We start from the raw sequence: 21,432 nt of genomic DNA, 5'->3' as shown, positions 1-21,432 counted from the left end.
GCTTCACAAACTCTCAGTGCAGTTCAAGATAATTAGAAGCGCAGTGAGGCGAACAGTTTATCTGCTGATAAAACAAGTGAATGATCCTTCAGTGCTTCAGCTGTGGACACATTAGAGCCGGCAGACCTGAGCAGAAGCCCAACCCTATGACAGTGCATTAGAGTCTCCTCATTGAAAGTCCCATCACTCCACAGTCCTCAGTGGACTTAATGACTGGAAAAGAGGACAGCGGAGCTGTAGCTATCAGCAGAGAGACAGTGCAAGAGAGAGAGCGCGAGAGACTGAGTTTCACTGATGTGTTTAATACAACATCACTCACAGAGAGACATGAGAGAGAGAGAGAGAGAGAGAGAGAGAGAGAGAGGATAAAAGATGGCCTAGAGCATACAAATGGTGAATAAGGTAAGGAGGCAAGAAACATATAAACAAAGAAACGAAGATAATAGCAATGGAAAGAAAGCAGTACAAGCCAGAACAAAGAGAAAGGGCACCGATAGAAGTGTGGACAACAGACTCTGAGACTGAGGGGATGGAAGCACATATTGACTGAGGGGTAGAAAGCTGGAGGAAAGACAGGGGAGGAGATAAGGACAAGGAAATAGGAGCTTTGTATAGGGCAGAGGTTAAGCTTTGCATTTGGGCTTTTTTTTGTTCTACGTAACTCTCTTGGAGACACATCTGAAGAATAGGAATCAGGCAGGTAGCAATCAGGCAGTAGGGCAGGTTTTTAGCCTCACTAAAGATCACAAACTCACACCACACTTTGAATACAAGCCTTATTCTTTAACCCTAAAAATTAATATAAAGTAAAAAAAAACAAAAAACATAATTTTCGTACATTGGTCTTGTCTTCTCAGCATGGTTATTTTGATATGTAAAGAATATGATCTAACAAACCCAAAAATCATAGGTTTGGTGTCACAAACTACCATTTTGAGCAAGCACACAGGAATAAACCTCACATTTTAGTTGCCTCACATACTTAGTTGCCTTTGTTACTGTGATAGGATAAATCAATAACAAATTTGTATTAATCTGAATTCATCAATTTAAAAAAATATATATTTTACCATTATCAACATTACATATAAAAACTCAAGTGTAGGTTCATTGGTGGATTTGGACAGTAAATAAAATGGCTGTATTTGTGTTGTAAACATCATGACTCCTGGTTCCTATCAACACCACTGTAAAGAAATCAGTCAGTAGGTTTCTCTAAAATGAACCTTTCTCATCAAACCACTCTGAGTGATGTTGTTTACATCTCAACAAGTGAATAACAAAAAAATTGTTTTGAAATTGGTAGCATTTCACTTCACTGTGTTAATCAGAACATATCACAGTGCATCTAACAATAAAGGCAGCACTGTGTTTCATCCACATAGCGAAAGAAAACATACATTTTACTTTGCCCAACATGGACATGGATGCAGTTCGGCTATTCTGGGGAAAGATTTTAAGGAGTTATAGAGGACAAAGCCAGAGACTGTGAATGTACAACTCAAACTAGCAAGGTTTTTTTCTGCTGCAGTCTGTCTCATTGTCTGGATCTGTATGACAAACTCACTGGTCATTCCTTAGCATTGCACTGACAATGTAAATAAAGTGGTCGTATTACAGATGAAAAGCGGAGCAGTGCATGGCGGTGTATGATTCCTCCTTTCATTTCCTCTCAGCTGTCCACCCACTCAGAGCCCTTATATCAATGAGGTCTTTCCTCTTCGGAAACCTAGAAAGCTCTCTATGCTATTTCTAGTGATATGTGGCTAATTATGGGTTATGTGTTTATAATGAGTGTTAGTAAAGGCAAGGTGATTCCATTTCAAAGAGTGGAGCCCATTTCTTAAAAAAGACCAAAACCATTTTATTTAGATGAACAACTCTATAGATCACTGGTTTCTGGAGAACCCTTGCCCTGCACACTTCCTCTTCAACTCAGGAGGAGTTGTTAATTAGCTGATTAATTGGGTCAGGTCTATTAGAGCAGGGAAAACAAGAAAATATGCAAGGAAGAGGTACAACAGGGCTAGGGTTGAGAACCATGGCTTAGCTTGACAGCTAACTTTGCTAACGATTCTTCAAGTAACGGTAGAAGAGGGGCCATCAGTTCTGGACCTGGAAGGCCAGAGTCCAGCACAGTTTTGCTGTTTCCCTGCTCAAACACACCTGATTCAACTCATTTGTTAATTACTAGATTTATTTGGCATGTTAGAACAGGGAAATCACCAAACTGGGCTGGACTCCAGCCCTCCAGGACTTTAATTGATGATGCTTGTGCTAGAAAATACACACGCAACTTGCAGTTACTCTCAACTTTTTGAAGCAATGACATTAAACTTTTTCAAGTTTTTAAATGGGACATTATTACAGGAAAACATGGCACCCTATGGCCATTTCTACATTTCTAAAAATATGTCCATATACAAACTGCCACAGACAACCAGTGATTTTATGATTCATGGAGAGAACAATTACCAGTTTACCAGCCAAGTAGCATCACATTACTATGTATGGCTCTAACTGACCTCTGGATCTGTGACACGATTTCAGTGGTTTATACGTATTATCTATGGATGTGGCTCATTAGAAACCAGAAAGGCAGGAGACTGTGTGAGAGAAGGAAGAACGAGGTTGAACAGTCTTGAGACTCTCCATTGTTCACAGCGAGCTGCAGAAGTCCCTTTTATGGATAAAAAAAAAAAGAACCCTCTCTCATCTCTATAATAGAGCCCATAATCTCTTATCTTCACTAGCTTCTGACAGAGTTCCCGAAGGCTGCTGGTAGATCTACCACACTCCTCCACTCTCTGGGCTAACGATGAGGCCCCCTCCATCCTCCTCCTTCTCTCGCTCCCCCTCTTTCCTCCACCTCCTCACCCAGGACTATTAGTGAGCGTCCAGCCCAAGGCCCATTCCTGCGGCGGACAGGGCTAATGGCCTGGCTAGAGAAAGCACTTGAAGCAGTGGAGGACTGTGGAGGAAATCATGTCAAAGATGACACTCCGCTCATCATGCTGCCTCTCAAGACGCTAACTCTGCTAACTTCTTTCTTTCTTCTTCCCTCCCCCTCCCTCCCTCCCTCGCTGTCCTCCCATTTTCTTCACTTCGTTTCTCTGACTTTCACCCTTGACACCTGGAAAAGCCCCATTACCAACACCTTTCACTGTTGTTTTTCTCTCTCATTCTCTCTATACTAGAGATATTAAAAGCTTAAATTTAAAAGTGGCAAAAAGAAAAAAAAAACACCCAAACTTTCAAATGGTGACATTTCGAAGCGTCAGCCATTTAAACGGGCAAAACCGGCTATTAAACCGCAAATGCTGGAACGATCGACTAGTCATCTGGTGACATTAACTTCTTGCTTCATTCGTTTTACAGACTGCTTTGCTGCAAAAATCAATAGTTCTGCGGTTGAAAACACACAGAGGAAACAGACAATGCGGCAGTGTCAAGAAGAGGTGACCTGCCAGGGGACGATTTGGATCTTTGAAAGAGGCACAAAACAAGATTCTTGCTGTTCAAAGACGGTGCTGCGGTTAGCATTAGCCTTCATAAGCATGGCTGCTTCACAGAAAAGCCCCGATATGTTTTTTTCTGAAACCACTGAGTCTTGCTTCTTCTAACCATTCGTCAGGTTTAATAGGCGTTTAGCATACTTTGCTCAGTTAAATATTTAAACACCAAATGTCCACATCTCTTCTCAGCCACGCAAGTTCTGCTTTTGCTATTTTCTTTCTCTGGTGCTAAACTGCAACAACTCAAAACACTCTACTGAACTCTCTTTCTCTTACATTCTTAGCGTGAGTCGCTTTCTAAAGCGGCAGGAGGAGTGTGTGGGGTGTGAGTGTGTGTGGGGAGGAGATGGCAGATGATTGAGTGAAGGTGGATTTGCCCTTGAGGGATAATCCTGGGCCAAGCGGGCTGGCTGATAGCGGTTGGTTGGGAGTGATAAGGGGCCAGCATTCGGCATGATAAGGCCTCCATCAAACACAAAAAAGCCTGGCCTTTCTCTCCTATCTCTGATCCCCCTGCCCTCCTGAGCCTCCAGCCCTCTCTGATGGCCATCAGCGAAAGCACCCCAAACAGGCAGGGCTTTAACTCAAAGGCCACCTTCAAGCAGCCAGGAAACACTCACTGCTGTGGCCAGCGTCCAGCTTATCCTGAACGGCAGCTATTCAGTCACACCAACACAGTATTACCATAAGGATTTGATAGTTTCAGAGCATGAATGCATTGATAAATTTGTCAGAAAATAACAAAGACATATGGAATTTTTGTTCACACTTATTTATTTATTTATTTATTTTTTGATGGCCCCCTATTAGCTTATCTACAGATCTGTGGTAACTTCTTATATTTTCCCTTTACCTTAAAGCCACACTATCTATGTTTTGGGGATTTGGATACTTCTCTGGTGGAGTTGTGTAATTGCACACCACGTGTGGAAAAAACATTTTGTAACATCAGCTGTGCTTCTGACCGCTTCAATGAGTGGATCAATCTGATGATTGCGAGCACTTTGACAGGTTTCATAATAACTCAGTCACGATAACTAAATCAAAACTTGGTGAAAGACATACCTCCTGAGGATTTAAGTGAATTTTCTACCTTTGTCATCATATTTTTTGAGCCTGTGCGTGTGAAGTTAATATGTAAAGATGTACGATGTGATCAGAACAACTTCCCCAAAATCTGACCTGAAACCTCAGGCTTTACAACTAGACTTGACTCGCAGCATCACATGAACACCAGATTTCAGTGTTTTCTTTGTCTTCTAACTCAATAATTCTTGATTCTTAGTACTAGTACATACATAATGCAACTTTAAGTGACGTACATGTAAAATTCTGAATCCGTAATAGCAAAATGAGTATAAGTCTCAGCATTTCAACAGCTGTCAAAACACTGTTGTTACTTTTGAATTTCCACCATTAAATGCATGCCTTAAGATGTTTGATGCTGGTCACCACTACTGATTATTAGCAGTGATAGGATTAAGACCTGGGTTACTGTTGTGATTAGGTTGTACAATTTAAGAGTGCTGGCTTTAAGAGTTATGTGAATTTAATAGCTATTTAGAGCATTTACAAAGCATTAACAGTGGACCATCAAAACAGTCTTAGCAATTGTTTTAAAATAAACAATTTTACTAATATACAGCCAAAATCTCTCCCATGCATGGCACAATGGACCAAAATTTTAACCTACTTATGATATGTAGTTATATTTGCACAGCAGCTTCCGTCAGACAAATGACTCAGTCTGTGGCAGCATGCAGCATGCTCATTTATGGCTCCAGAAATACTTGTGTGTGTGCATTTGCATATGAGTGTTTTGCATAAAAGTGGGTGTGCAATTAGGGATACTGCTTAGATTGAATTTTGTCTGCACTTTTGTCCACTTTTATAGAGAACAGTATGCTACACAGTGCCCAAAGCCACATCAGCAAGTGAGATTATTTAACGACTCAACATGATTTAAGCAAACTTGTGATGGTTTAGATATGTAGCTTCCATTATACTAAGCATTTGTTACTTGTTAGCTACATTAGCTTTGCAGCTCCAGACGTTAAATGTAATTGGGAAGTAAATGTGAAGAGAATAGTCTAGTTCTTTTCAGCAATTAAACCAAATGCTGGTTTTTGTTTGTGTTTGTCCAATTGTACTCTCACCAGTAGGTTAAATGTCCTCACTCAAAACCAATTAAGACTAATGAATAATGTATATAATTAAAACTGCAGCTCTTGCAATCTGAAAATTGCAATCTGAAAATTGTGATTTTAATATAAAAATGATTAACTGATCAGCCCTAGCAGTAGAGGCTGGAAAGCATGAAGAAGACTTGAGAACACAACAGCACAGCCTGTTAAGTCCTGAGCTATGTCATATTCATGACCGCACTGCTCTCTTTGTGTATTATCAGCTGTAACACTTGTGTTTTTAGGCAGACTGAGAGAACTTGCAAAGACACAATTAAGGCTCATTGCTTAATATGTGTTGGAACACTTCATGTCTAATTTCATACCATGCTCTATGTTTTACAACACATTGTAATTGCTTCTGCAACAGCTGAGCGGCATATTGTATGAGAGATATTCTAGGCATGGATCCACTGTCATTGACACTCACAAAGTCAGATACACACTTGGATGCACAACTTAGCTCATGCTTTACGCATTTGAATTGTTAATTTTTTCAGTCCTATCTCTCGTGCCACTCAAACCTCTGAAATTGGAAATTTATTTGCTGCCCCAGGAGTACAGCAGGCCCTTAGGGACACACTGCCAGCTTACAATAGTATTCAGCCACTGCAAGGTTAACTCTCTCACCTCTACTGATTAGAAAGAGGGAGATGGAAAAAAAAAGAAATAAGAGAGAAAAAGACTCCTTTATGTCTTTATGTATTGTAATTTAATTAGTGCCTATTGGTATATAACAAAAAATAAGGCTTTGCTCACATAAGGCCCTGACCAATATGAAGATTTTATGATCCATAACAATGCAGACTTTAAGGAGAAGAAATAAAAAAACAGATAACTGGAAATATCGGCTTACGCTGTTTTAGTTAAACAGTGGTTTATTCACTGATATGGTTTAAGGATGTGCATGGGTACTTGAGTATTTAGTTAACCATCTGAGGTGCCAGTATAGAATACTAAAATTCTGCGGGTGGTTGAAGACAGGGAAAATGTATGAGCTAACAATTCAGTAAAGTGATGATTTTATATTTAAACAGGACTGCGATGTGACAATTTTGCTCATGTATATTGTTGCTGTCCAACAAAAAACATGATTCTCCATTTTTGTCAATTTTTTGTCATTTTGTTGTTTTTATTTTTCCCTATTGTTTGAATACGGCAGCTGTTCTTTACATTATGTAAAAATTTCAAGATGGATGGGCAAATAAATATGCTCCAGAATAACTTTGGATGAATCTTCTTTACATTAACTTCCATTAAAAGTTAAGAACGTTTATGCCTTCTCTTGTAAAGTTGCTGTTCTGGAGATATATGTTTTTCTTTGTATGATGCACACACATACATACATCCGATAATTAGCTTTGCTTTCTCATTTTTCAGCACTAGCACTAGTTCTCCTTTTAGAAAGATTCCTTTCCTTTTCGTTTCAGCATGCTATTCCCATGCCATGCTAAAGGCTATGTTTTGATGCACTTTACATGTATTCTTCTATTTAACCATAACAGTTTAGTGTTCAAATGTACCAGTTCATTGCTCATTGCTGTAAAAGAAAAGGGAAGATTTTCTGCAGTCAGAGTGGCAAAAACCAACATGATCTGACTTTTTTCAATAGGATTTAGGCCATATTTGTATGTGGTTTCAAATCCAAGATTTGAAGCAAATTTGATATGCCCTGCTGTGTGAACAAAGCCTTTGAACAGAACTCAACCGAGAGAGAGACAGAGAGAACTACAGAGAGAAGAGGCTTGGGGGAAGGAGAACTCTAGGCTAATGAAAGCCTTACTTTATGAAATAGTAGACTAATCACCCTTGCAATCACAATCAGTAATCAGCGGGGAGGCACTCCACGTCTCTCCTCCACTGACCGCACCACTACCATGCCCCTGTAGAAAGCTGCTGATTGGGGTTGCAGTCTTCTTGTCTGTGAAAGCAAAGCTACTCTATAAAGGGATGACAACTGGCTTGCTTGAACTTATCTATACCCTGCGAAATGCTGTCCTTTCAAATGGTAGGGTGCTCTTGTGGTCCAGGTGGGAAATTCTAGCTCTGTTGTCTTGAATCTAGAGCTCCACTGTCAACCTATCATAAGAAAACACATCTCTGAAATGTCAGCTTTATAGGACAAAAGAAAAAATGTTCTAAAAAGGAAATTCCACTGATTTATAAACATTTCTACATAATTAAGCTGTTAAAATGTAAAGTCATTCAGAATTCAGGTGCAATGCGCCATCCTAGAGAAAGTTACAGACAAAACTGTTCATGGTGATGATAAGAACTAGACATTTGAAGTGTTTAATGCCTCTAAAAGCTACCTCACAGAAAGCTAATACACACAGTAGTATACACCTACAGAATACTCTGTCTAATGCCTGAGACATTGTTTTATAAAAGTTTTGTTATTTTTGGCCTAAAACATATTTTTAAAAATCCATTCAGGTACACGCAACCATCAAAGTAGTAAAAGTATTACCCAAGGAAAACAGACTTTTTAAGACTGAACACTATTACGTAACTATAAAAACTCACCTCTATATAGAAAACTGAGTCAACACCGTTCTCTACAAAGCAGCATTTCACTCAAACACTTTGTGTAAATCTTAACAGTGAAACTGTACAGAAATTTGGAAAATTGGATGGAATTCCCCTTTACCTTTAATGTATATTAATGTAATGAGATTGTATTAAAAGTCATTTTGGACCATTTTTATTGATCTGGGCTCATTTCCTCTAAAACACCTTAGTGTTAAGACCTTAACAGGGAGAGAGGATGTTCACTATGATGCTCGCTCTACCATTTAACAATCATCTAAAAACTGCTATGATACTTTCTGGAAACCCAGCCCTGTTCATTACAAAAGGTAATGAATGAATGGCATTTTCAAACAAATTAGAAAAAAGAGAGTAGCATTCTTAAGACAGCAACAAAATGCAATGCAGTAAACATGAAATAAGCCCACACATTGAAAGGTGTCTGCAGTCTTTTGCATCTTAGCGGGCGCAGGGATGCAGATGCTGACCAGGGTGGACGAGTGCATAAAAACTTAAAGGATTACGGCCTCCCTCTCTCATTCTGACTCCATCTCACTCACCCCCTCAGTCTTCCTTATCCATATAGGAGAATCAGCAGGTACTGGTTCCCCCCTGTTCAGCTTCTCATTAACTGTTTATGTTTCACTCACCCACACATACACACAGACACCTCTATGAGGTTTAATAACGTCATAAGAGCCGTATTCTGCATTCGTGAAATCATAAGCAGGAACTTGGCAGGGAATCTCAAGTGCCACTCCGCTGTGAATGTGATGGCGTACCTCTAAAACGATGCCAACCGCACACTCTTTTCTTCCTCTCTCATCCACTGTGCCTTTCCTTTTCTTCATCTCTCTGTGCAGCCTCTCAGGCTCTATCAAGTGTTTAGGCAGTCACACACACATACACACACTCCCTTAGATCTGTCATCAGCACTGCACACGAGGATCCTTTAGTGTGTGTGTGTGTGTGTGTGTGTGTGTGTGTGTCTGTGTGTGTGTTGTGTCATGTCTGTGGGGTGTGTGTGTCTCTCCTCCCTGCAGCATTTCTTATGGATAATGAGTGAGATAAAGGGTGATGAGCAATATGAAGCAAACTGAGCCAGAGAGACGACCCATTACAAACAAACTGTGTTCTCCATCAGCACGCTAGAAACACACGCTCTCCGAGGAGAACAAGAACACTGTAGACAGAGAGAACAGAAGTGAAAGAGAGGGGGGGCGGGCAGAGTGAGAGAGATTGAAAGGAAGTAAAGAGGAAAGCAAGCAAGAGAGACAGAGAGAGAGAGTCAGAAGGCAAAGATAGAGAGAGATAGAAAGACAGTAGAGAAAGAGAGAGAGAAGGGTAAAGAGAGTGAAAGAGATGGAGAGAGTGAGAAAACAAAAGAGAGAGACAAATAGACAGAGGGGGCAAAGAGAGAGATTGAATGTGTGATAGTAAGAGAGATGAGCAAGACGAAGAGCAAGAGGGAGAGACCTACAGAGAGAGAAACACCTACAGAGAGAGAGACAATAGATGGTAAAGGGAGACATGAAAGAGAGAGGTAAAGACAGAATGTGAAGCAAGAGGGAGAGAGAAAGATGGAGAGAGACAGAGAGAGAGAGAGAGAGTGGAGAGAGAGAAATAGTAAGATGGAAAGATAGAAAGACAGACCAACAGAAAAGGTCAAAAAGGAAAAATGAATTTAGAGTGTCTCTCTTTTCCTCTCTCTCCTCCTTTTATCCATTTCTCTGATGACATCAGCAGCAGCTGTATCTGGTGGGGTGTTCAGTGGAGGTTGATTACAGTAGGCTGGAGGTAAAGGGCAGCATGACACAGCTAAGTATGCATATCAAATAAGAAACTCTACTCAGACAACATTCCACACACACACACACACACTTACACACTCTGCCCCTTCAGCCCACCTGTCCAATAATTGCTTGTATTTCATGTGAGTCAGAGAGAGCCGCTGCTGTGGCTGCTGAGGGACAGAGATGGAAAAAGGTCTGAGGCTGCATACTGTAGTCAGAGCTGAAAAACAGGCCGTGGTTCAGACTGAGAGACTGGGAAAGTGCTTTGTGTAGGAGTCAACGGACATATTCTGCTTCTTTAGCAAGGCTTTTAAGAGCATCTGTATCGCTAACAGGATATGCATGTGTTCTAAAGTTAGGTTACACAAAAAAAACAAAAAAAACAAGCCATGTGTGTTTGGTAGGGGCGGACTGATACTGATTTCTTTAAAGCTAAATTGGCTGATGGCCAGTTTCCTTGGCTGAAGTTTTTCTGAAAGCAATAGGCCGATTCTGATACTTACTGCATCCCTAGTCTTTGGAGAAGTTTGAAAAATTGATTGATGAAATTATGGTTAATGGGCAATGATGGTTAATTGTAGACACACAGATCTAGATTTCTTTATGATTTTTATAATTTTCTTTGTGATTTTTAAAAAATGTTTTCTTTAGTCATTTTTTAAGCTTTTGTATGTAATGTTGATTTTGATAAATTAGTGGTGATGAAAAACAAAAACGAAAAAAAAAAAACATTTTCTTTAGGTACTATTTTGCCCTATAATGCCCTATGTGTACCTCTCCACTGTGAATAAATAAAAATAAATTAATTAATTAAAAAAAACATATTAGGCAATGTGTTTATGTACCATTTTGTGTAGTAACCTTTTATCAAATAGCTTACAGAGGCATTAAACACTTTGGATGTCTGGTTCCTATCATCATCACTGTGAACAAGTCTGACTTGGCAAGTTTCTCTAGAATGGCACTTTATGCATTAAACCACTTTGAATGGCTTTACTTACATCTTAATTATTTAGTTATACAGAAACCTAAAATAATTAGTGGAAACAAAGTTACTTATGATGAGGGCTGAGGACGTTGAAGCTGAAATCATTATGATTTTGACTATTTGTGGTATTTTTGAATATTGCTTCCAGCATAACAGGTCATCCAGACCCTCTTTCAAAGATACTGATCCACAGAGCTTGATTTTTTACTATTACCATGGCAAAATTGATTGACCTGCAGGTCAAAAGACCTTACCTGGTAGTGCATGAGTGTGTTGAGTCTCTTCCAGTCATTCTCAATTTTGGTGGTGATATCTTCATCCTGCAAGACCACGCGTGCCATTCGACCCTGACGCCACTCTAAAAATAAATAAATAAACACATGAATTAGACAGTTATTCAGCAAAACACACTCAAACGTGCAGCATAATGAAATGCTAAAGACTGTGTTGATGGGAAAACAGACAGGTTCAGAGAGAGAATGATCACTCATTTTCCCCTCTGTTGAATGGTCTTCATTTGATGGTCTGCCAGATGCACAGATGATGGCTGTAAAACACACACACACATACATCCACACTTGGCGGTGCCAGTTCCAGGCACAGTCAACCCAAAAAACTCGTAATGGAAGCGGCTGTTCAGGCTGAGGTGTTGGAAGGCTGATTTGCAGCGCTGATAGGGGGGCTTTTGTGCTATATGAATGTGAAAAGTGTGTGTGCCAGATATGAGGCAGGGAGTCAATCTGGTTAGCCCGTCTGTCATCCTTCACTCCGGTCAGTCAGATACATGCACATATCCACAAACACACTAATACAACACATGAATATATAGCCATCAGTGCATTGGATAAGGACGCAGTCATAGTAGACCTGAAGACCCAAAAAAGTCCTGCATTTTGTGTGATTAGTGAGCTACCCAACCTGCCCACCAGAAACAGAACAAACACAAACGTTAAATTAATAACACAATCTAAATCTGCTAGATATGATATCTGAACCATTTTAGTATTGGCAAATAAGGGTTAAAAATAAATTATCGGCATCAACGTTTAGATTTGAACAATACTTCAAATCGATATTGGATGACATAATTATTGCACTCTCGAAGAGCACAAAAATCTCCTTCAAACTGAGAAAGTTTTTCTCAGCTGGCAAAGAGCTAACACTGAAAATCTCTGAACTAAGAAACTTTCTTTCGGCCAACAACAGGAAGAACGGTGTGTCATTTGTTCATTTGTGTTCTTATATGTCTGTTGTTTAAATTATAAAGACACCTCTGGTTTTAGAAACGCGCTACATAAATTAAATGCATTACTATTATTATTATGTCCCCATTTCTACAATTTATAAATTTTTAATGTATTGGCATTGGCAGTGGAAAATATGCACATGAAAAATATCCGATATTGGCCCCCAGTTATGTATCGGTGCACCTCTAAAATGACTCCGTATTCTGCTTCTCTTTTGTGATTCAATTTACAGTCAGGTTGAAAGACTGTTAAAATATCATGGCTACACACTGTTTTTGCTTCATCCCTTTTGAATCTTCAGTGCTGCTATACAAAGGACTGCCCCTTCAGAGGGGGTAGCCAGAGCAGCTGTGCCATTGACTGACAATGTGAATTTGTGCGTCAAAGCTCATCAAATTTGAGCTTGAAATCTAGTTTCGCATGCAAACATTTTAACAGTGTAAAATCCTTCATCTTGATGATTGCCACTGAAATGAATGTAGTTTCCCTTACGAAATTTCACTCTCAAAAAACTAGAATTATTGCTGATTAGTGTGTAGAGATGCTCAGATAAGGGGAATTCTGGGCTGACGATATCCAATATTTTTCATGTAAATATTTGCTGATGTCGACAGGTAAACATTTATAAAATGTAGAAACTGGAACTACATATACCTGAATAAGCATCACAGAGGAATATAACTTATTTTTGCAGGGTTACAAATGCAATTAAATGAATAGAATGCAGAAAATTTAGCACAGTAGCCCAACATCACCTAAATGTTCTGCTCCTCAAGAGTATATAAATATGTCATCAAATATAGTTATGATGTATCAGCAACATGTCAACATGTCATCATCGGCCTGATGTCGATATGATTTCAATATCATCTTGCAACCTCCGCTGTGTGTGTACTCACCCAGATCCATGTCCACTGCTCTAGGTCTCTGTGAGTAGGGCATGTTCTTGTAGACAGCATCCAGTATCTTCTCCTTCACCTGCGTGATCGTATCGCAGTTCAGCACTTTCACTGCAATCTCCGGGCTGTTCTCGTTATCCGGATTCACACAGTTCAAAATCTGAGAGAAAGAGAGAGGGACAGAGGGAGAGGGGGGATGATGAAGTTGATATGGATGAAGACTAAGCCATGCTCGGAGCACTCTGATGGTTCCTGTTCAGGTTCAGGTTGAGAAAGCATTGGGTTCGTGGAAGGGCTGAGAAAAAGGCCATTTGCTGGCCCCAGAAATCTAATTTCACACTCACTGCAGGAGACCAATTTCAGCTTCAGCATGGTATTAGTGCCTAATGAGCGCCGTCAGCCCTCAGCCAGGCTGCCTCAGTGCAAACACACGTATACAATGGAATATAACACATATGTTCATGGTACATAGACACACACATACACCTGGCCACAGCAATACACCATGCACGTGTGCCAGCAGGCTACTAACCAGAGTCTTGTACTCTATCTGCTGTCGAATCAGTTTGTCTTCGCTGAGGGAGTAGCGTGCTTCTCCTGTGATGGCATCTATAGGGCCTTTCTCCATCTGCTGCTTTATAGCACAGTACAGCATAAACAGAGGCTCCCCAGCACACTCCTATAAGGGGAGAGACAGAAAAAGAGGGAAAATATGAGCGTAAAATTGAGAGGACATCATCTCCACTTCAAAGATGCCGAAGACATGCACAAAAACAAAGGCTGCATGTACACACAATGTGAAGAGTGATACACGTTAGGCTAGGGTCAATAATGGTATACCAAGGGCCAAATGTACATATATGTTTCTTTAGAATAGTCTGTCTTCTGCTTGGGCCTTCAGGCTTCTTAATAGTTAATGATTCCTTTGACTGTCTCCACCCATCTTGTTGTTGGCCGCCCTCTTCTTTTACTTCCAGCTGTTCCAAGCATAATTGTCTTTTCCAATGAATCAGTTCTTCTTGTATGTCCAAAATAAGATAATCTTATGTTATCCAGGGCTTCAGGTGAGGCTTAACTTGGTCAAGAATCTATTTGTTATCTATATGTATAAGGCATACATTTTTACCTGTCTGCTTTTTAATTGTCAAGCTTTCATATCCATAAAAAACATATCCATAGCCTAGACATTTCTTCCTTCATCATTTCTCTGCCAAGTGCCAATCTGTGTCTTATTTCTTCACTGCTGTTGTTAATAATAGATCCAAGGAGGCCAAAGCGGTCCACTACTTTTACATCTTCACCATCAATGGTAAAGTTAGTGGTCTTTCTCACTGTCATAACCTCTGTTTTCTTCATATTGAGCTATGTATGTGAGAAGAAAATTGCAAAATGTGCCTTGACATGGCTGCAGTACGCACTCGAAGTGCATCTGAAATTGACCTTTGGTTTATTAAGGCTGTAGCTAATCATGCAGACTGCTCAAGACCTATTGATTGGGTTTAAAAGGTTCTTGAATATTGTTTCCCACTAAAACATTCTATGAGGGAGTAATTCAACTCAGGCTAAAAAACAATAATATGAAAAGTCAGTGCCATAGTAGTCACTAGGCAAATTCTGGAGGAGTTCTCAGAGCTGAAACAGTATTATTTTTCTGTATCATACTCGAGCCTCCTAAAAAACATGCTTTTGAAACACTATAGCCTGTTTTTACAAGGAGGACACAATTCCACATAAAACTGCCCACCTCTGATTGTCCAAATTTTAGTACACTGAATGGAATATGTAATAATATCTTCACCCATTTTTGAGTGATCTTACTACATTTTGCACAAGTCTCTTTCAAATGCATATGTATAATTGAGAAATGTGTTTTTTTCATGTACACGCTGCATAAACTGTGTGTTTAGGTTTACTCGTGAAATTTGTGAATAACAGGCACATCTTTTTGGGCAGAATGCATCCTGTTTGTATCTAAAACCTAATGCAAAAGGCTTAGTACATCTGGCCTTGAGTATTCCTGGCTGGCTGACTACAGGGACTAAGCCAAGCCCAGGCCAATTTGACTACATCTCCAATACACACCCTCCTAGGCCCAGGCCTGCTTCACTCAGGATCTTACTTACACATGCATATTGATCCACACCACAAAAGGCTTACAGCATTATTTAATGTTTAAAAAAAATCCCTGCCTGACTTAAATGCAGAATAGTAATATACAGAAACATTGACTGTACATGTAACTGCTAAGTCTTCTAAATCAACCAATACATTTTTATATTAAGATAAGCCCATTTATTTCAAGCAAAAGTGCACATTCATAAATAATGTGTACTGTCCTTGCTTTGTCCATTATAGGTCCAAATATATGCAGACAATCCTTCTAATTAGTGAATTCAGCTACTTTAAAGTGCACTCATTGCTGACACAGGCACACACAAAGCTTCGTAGAAAAACACTGTCGATAGAACGCCAAGCGTCAGAATGAGCATGGGCCATGGGGTAGTGAAACTGCGTTCTCTGGAGTGATAGGGCAGCTCTGGGATGAACTGGAGTGGTGTTTGTCACAACTATTTATCAAATGTAACTACTTAACCTCACTAATGCTCTTATAGCTAAATGTAATCAAAACCTCACAGTAAAGTTTCAATATCTAGTGAAAAACCTTCCCAGAAAAATAGACTGTTAATGCAGTGGACAGACTCCCTATTAATACCCTTGATTTCAGAAGAAATGTTACATGAGAAGGTGTCTGCAAACCTCTGCACATGAAATGTATGAGAGTCGAATGGCATTGATCTACTACAGGTTCCTCAGTTACCTTGAGGAATTTGTGAAGGAGGAAGGCAAACCAGTTGGTGAGCATCTTCTCAGCCACAGACTCAGTCCTGAAACACACATGCAATGCTCAGTGAGTATCTGGGGACCACACTCATACTCATAAATACCTAACATTAGCTTCATAGTAATTACAGGGGGTATAAAACTACTTGAATACAGTTCTTTTGTGCAGTGTTTCCCAACCCGGTCTCCAGGGCCCCCCCAGACAGGACACATTTTTGCTTCAATCTTACTCACAACACACAAGGATGAACAGAAAAAAATAAAAGTCCATTCATGGCATTCATGGAGAGGTTCATGCAGGGTGTTATGGGGCAAAATTGTCCCAAAAGAAATGATATTTTTCAGAATTACCACTATTTTACCATCATCAACATTATCAATCGCAATGGTTGATTTTAGCAGAGATTTTGAAACATCAGTATAATTTCCTGTTGAAACATATAAGTTAACAATATTCCTGCAGTATATGGGTATAAATTAAGCTTCTATGGTATTTGCTGTTTCATAATCATCATCATCAATATTATTATTAGTAGTATTATTAATAATATTACTATAAAGCTGGAAGGAGATGTGGAGCAGAGATTTGAGAGGGAAGCTGCCAGAAGCACAGCACAGATGTGGACGAGAGAGGCAGTGATTCCACTCTCTCTATCTTCCTCCTTTTCACCTTTCCTTCCAACTCTGCTTGTCCATTTCCATATTATTCTCACTCCGTCCTGACCACGGACACTTTCATGTTTGCCTGCCTTTGAAGCAGTGCAAAGGGCGTGTTTGCACAGACACACACACACATACAAACCTGCGTGTGAACTCAAATTAAACACACTCACAAACAGATTTACATGCTATTCTTTGGAGTACATAAAGAGTATTTGAGAAGAGAGACATGTTGAGGTTTTTTTGTTGAGGGGAGAAGAAAAGAGTAGGTGGAAAAAAATATTTAAAAAAAAAAACAAGGAAAAGAGTGAGAGAAGAGAGGGAACAGACGAAAGAGAGCGCAAGAACAAACAGCATCCAGACAGGAGTGGTTAACGAGCATGAAAAATACATGAAAGGGTTACTCTCTCTCTCTTCAACGGAACAGGACGCCTGTGGAATACCAATACCTTTCCTCCTCCTGCTATATCACACATGCATACACACACACACAACCACAGGCTTCCTTTCACCTCCAAACAAAATACAGACACTTGAATTTTTCTCTAGCATAAGCATGCATGGTACTCTTATGTGGTGTCTGTGTACTGCGGACACCAATGTATTTGTCACTTATAGAAACACACATACACACAGAATCAAACACACTCTCATACTCTCTCTCACACACCACACTCCTGTCTACTGCGGGGCACAGAATGCAGCTTGCTGCCAATTTACTCAATGGCAATGGGGGAAAATGTCTCTCTTAATCCCTACGAAAATATCTATGATTATTATATATCTATGTACATTTGTGCATAGAGTCAGAGAATAAGGTGTGAATGAGACTGAAGTTGGGTTTGTCACATGTTGGAGTTGCCATGATTTTATGAAGTGCTCTATATTAAAAAGATACCATGCCAAAAATTAAAGGAATTAAAGGCAAATTCCACTATTTTTTTTCCATAACTGGTCAAGCGACACTAATAGACCAATTCGGATAATCATGACTGCAATAATTATGCATGCAATTCTGCTACAGTTGAGATGGTGTCCAGCACTAAGCCCTCTATTCTTCTTAACTCCATTAAAAGAAAGAGCTCTCCCCTTCAACTCTTAATCCAACTGCATTATTCAATTCCACACCATAAAACAAACAGTTTGTTCACCTGGATATGCCAAAAAGGCCATGCTGATCTGTATAATGGGGCTTAATATGCTAGTGTGTGATGTGGTGCCTTTATCAAACGGTGATGTGGTGTCTGAAAAAGGCTACGAGCAGATTTAACAGAGAGAACGATAAAACAAGGCTGTCAAACTGCGCTATTTCTATAAAAATATCAAATGAATGTGTCTGAGTCAACTCTTCCTCCTGTAAATGTATTCTAGGCTGCCAAGGCTAAAAAGAGAACTTTTGTTCCCTGATCTAGGAGAGAGAGAGAGAGTGGGAGAGAGAGAAAGAAAGAGAGAGAGAGAGATTGAGTGAGAGAGTGATGTAACTTGGAGTTAGATGGTGAAAGCACCTCACTGACTCTTTTCACACCTTTATGAAAAGAGCATCTTTATGCTGAACTTGTTATATGATTACATAGTGAGATGGACGTGTGTATTCGTGTGCACAGGTTCCAAATGTACAGAATATATGTTCATGTATTCCTTTTTCGCTGCTTCCTCTGGTTTTTGAACTGCTTTTTTTTCTGCTGTGCACTGGACAGAGGGCTACAGTGTGTGTCCGTGTGTATTTAAATGTGCATGTGTGTTTGGGAGAGTGATGGACACACACACACACACACACACACACACACACACACATCTAGCTGAACGACAGCATGTTTGATGTCGGTTGCATCAGGCAGAGGCAGATGGAGGTTCTTGTGCCTTTATCATAATTATTCCTGCAATCACAGACAGCCACTTGATTGACAGCTGCAGGGTTGCGCACACATACACATACAAACTCGCTCAAAGCTATACAAACTCATGCCTTCTTCTTACTTTGCGCACAAACAGAAAATGGATACTTTTAAGATTACATTTGACCTACAGCTGATTTGGTCAGACTCTATACACTAAATTCCAAAACTGTCATTACTACTGAGCAAGCTTATCAGTCGGCAGCTGTGACAGAAGAACACATAACAACCTGGAATTAGCCAGAAATGAACCGAGTACCATTTGCCAAATAAAATGAGCTGTAAGATGCTTTCCAGACTGGCTGGAACAAAACAACATTAAAATTGATCTAGCAAAAAATGACAAAACTGAGCTAAACTTGATATTGCGGCAGTTTTATGGCTCAGTCCGTTCTTCAAAAAGCTTACAGCATACTGTGTAGTGAGCTGCTTGTTAAGGAACTATAATTTGGCGGAAGGAATTGCTTACATTAAAACATATTAAATGCCACGTTCACAGCCCAATTTATTTATTACTCTATTTATTTAACTGTTGTATAAAAGCAATAGAACACTCGAGGTTGTGTGTTATTTCACGATAACATGACCTTGAGAGTTCTATTGCTTAAATATCCACCTGTTCGACCTATAGTAGTTTAGCCCCACCCACACATTCTGAAGCTATAAGGATTGTTCCAACTTTGAATGCATATTGAATGAGCCACAATACAGGACAGCCAAACAGAAGAGAGATCAATTACATTATCAGTCTTAAAGACACAGTAGCAAAAACAGCCTATGTAATTCTAAGAGATAATGAGAGGCTGGAAAATTTGCATGTAAAAATGAACTATGACTGCTTCTGTTACATAAAAATTACACAAACGCCATAAATGGACCTCAAAGAAAAAAATAAAGGACAAGAAAAATATAGGATATGGACCTTTTAATTAAAAGCAGTTTCTACCAAATAACATTAGTTTTTAGGTTTTTAAACAGCATTGTCCAAGTTTTAACTAACCTCAACTGTCTGTTTTGACATACCTTTAAAATTATATTTACTGTAATTATATCTGTCTAAATACTATTGATTGACCCTTCTGGTACAGATTTGTACAGGTTTTAGAGAATAATGCAGAAGTAATTAGTACTGAGATTATTTTTTTCCTAGAACTATTTGTAATTTATAATGGATCACTTTGTATACTGAATAACTACCCCAATGCTGGTACAACTATAGATATTTTATTCATACTGCACCGTAGAGTTTTAACTGGGCATTAAGTTTTGATCCAAACTTGTTTTTAGCCTTCCTCCTAACGATAATAATAGTGTCAGTTAAATTAGCTTGTAGTGTGACAATGACTGCAGTCATCAGATCACTGATAAACAAAATTAAAAAAAATGAATAGCCTGACTTTGAGCTATCCAAAATTAATCCTGTATTCCACTTTAATTAATATATTCATCAATCCGAGCCTTCGAACAGCACACCAAACATTTTCAGTGCGGGCATACGACATAATGCTCTGTTCTCATCAAGGACTTCGGTGGGCCTCACTCCGACAACATGAGTGACTCCAGGGTGCCAGATTAAAAAAAAAAATCAACATGGAGCACACTGCATTTTCGTTCTGTACTATGATGCATTTCCAAGTGAAACATGGTTTCAAAGAGGGTCTCTCGATAATAACTGTGGGTTTTTGGAGGGGGAGGTAAAACATGACATTACTGGTCTGGTGATTTTTCCCCACTCGCTGGTGCACACTGACTAGGAATGCAAATTTCTGCGAATTGTTTTGGTTGATAACCGATTGTCATTACTCAGTGATTTATCGTTAACTTGTAAGCCTAAAATAAAGAATGTGACTAATCAAAATACTTTTTTTTGGTTTGGCTGATAACCATATGTTCATGATTACACAGTTTCAACACCCCTGGTCAAATTGCATGTTGTGCTGATTTTTTAAGTAAAAATAAGTGAACACATCCTCTATATTTAACACACTTAATTACAACATTTTCCTGCAAATTTAAGTGCATAATTGCTTTTAACGTATTGCAAATAATACAAAATATTGAATGTACCAAAACTTTGCACAGTTTTACCAATATGCTTTATAATGTACAGAAGTATGCTCTCTGAAGAAGATGTGTAACTTATTTCCACCTAGAAAATTTAAGAAAACGCGACATTTGATGAGGTGCCTAAACTTTTGCATGTGACAATATATGATCAGAAAAATACAAAATTTGATAAAATGACTGGCATGTACAATGTGGGCCTACTAAAAATTTTGTATTCTTAAGAATTCTTACCTCAAGTCCAAACGAACACGAACGGTCGAACAATTATTTATTTCGCTGTTGTCGGAAGAAATCCTTGTATCTCCATTTTTGACGTTTTTCAGTTTGTTCAATTATTTGAAAATATCTGTTACCCTTTACATTGTATGCAAATTTCATGGTGAATGGATGAAAAGAAATGACCCAAAATAAACTGGAAGAAGGTCTGGCACCATTGACTTACATTAAAAGTAAAGTAGGCTATGTCCTTTTGTTATCATTTTGGAGATATGAGGTTTTCTTCCGACAACAGCGATTTGTTGACTAGTAATTCAAGTTAATCGCTTATTCAATTACATCCCTAATAGTGACATAGTCATTTAAGAGGACGAAAAAAAGTCCTTACATTTTGATGGAAGATGACAGGAAAACAAGAATTAGGAAGGAAAAATAAAGCAGGGAGAAAAGCAGGGGTAAATACAAGCCAAAATCCATTAAAAGTGCTATTATAAGTAACCCAAACGTGAAATCTGAACCCGACCCAAGCCCAACAAATATTTCAAGCTCTACTGTGCAGGCCTATAGGTTTTGAAACTGAAGGCGACTGAGCTTTAATT

General features: G+C 39.1%; 1 protein-coding gene across 1 annotated transcript in view; it reads right to left on the bottom strand.

Moving 5' to 3' along the window:
* Positions 1-21,432, bottom strand: part of plxna2 (plexin A2) — a 267,455-nt gene that overhangs the window by 13,865 nt on the left and 232,158 nt on the right. The window contains exons 23-26 of the mRNA XM_036590910.1: positions 15,973-16,039; positions 13,687-13,833; positions 13,155-13,314; positions 11,263-11,366 (exon numbers count right to left, since the gene is read on the bottom strand). Of these exons, the coding sequence (XP_036446803.1) occupies positions 11,263-11,366; positions 13,155-13,314; positions 13,687-13,833; positions 15,973-16,039 (478 nt within the window). The remainder of the gene's footprint in view (positions 1-11,262; positions 11,367-13,154; positions 13,315-13,686; positions 13,834-15,972; positions 16,040-21,432) is intronic.

This window comes from Colossoma macropomum, unplaced genomic scaffold, assembly GCF_904425465.1.
Source record: "Colossoma macropomum unplaced genomic scaffold, Colossoma_macropomum, whole genome shotgun sequence".
Classification (NCBI taxonomy): domain Eukaryota; kingdom Metazoa; phylum Chordata; class Actinopteri; order Characiformes; family Serrasalmidae; genus Colossoma; species Colossoma macropomum.
Note: the sequence above shows the minus strand (reverse complement) of the source record. Positions and strands in the feature narration are given on the sequence as shown.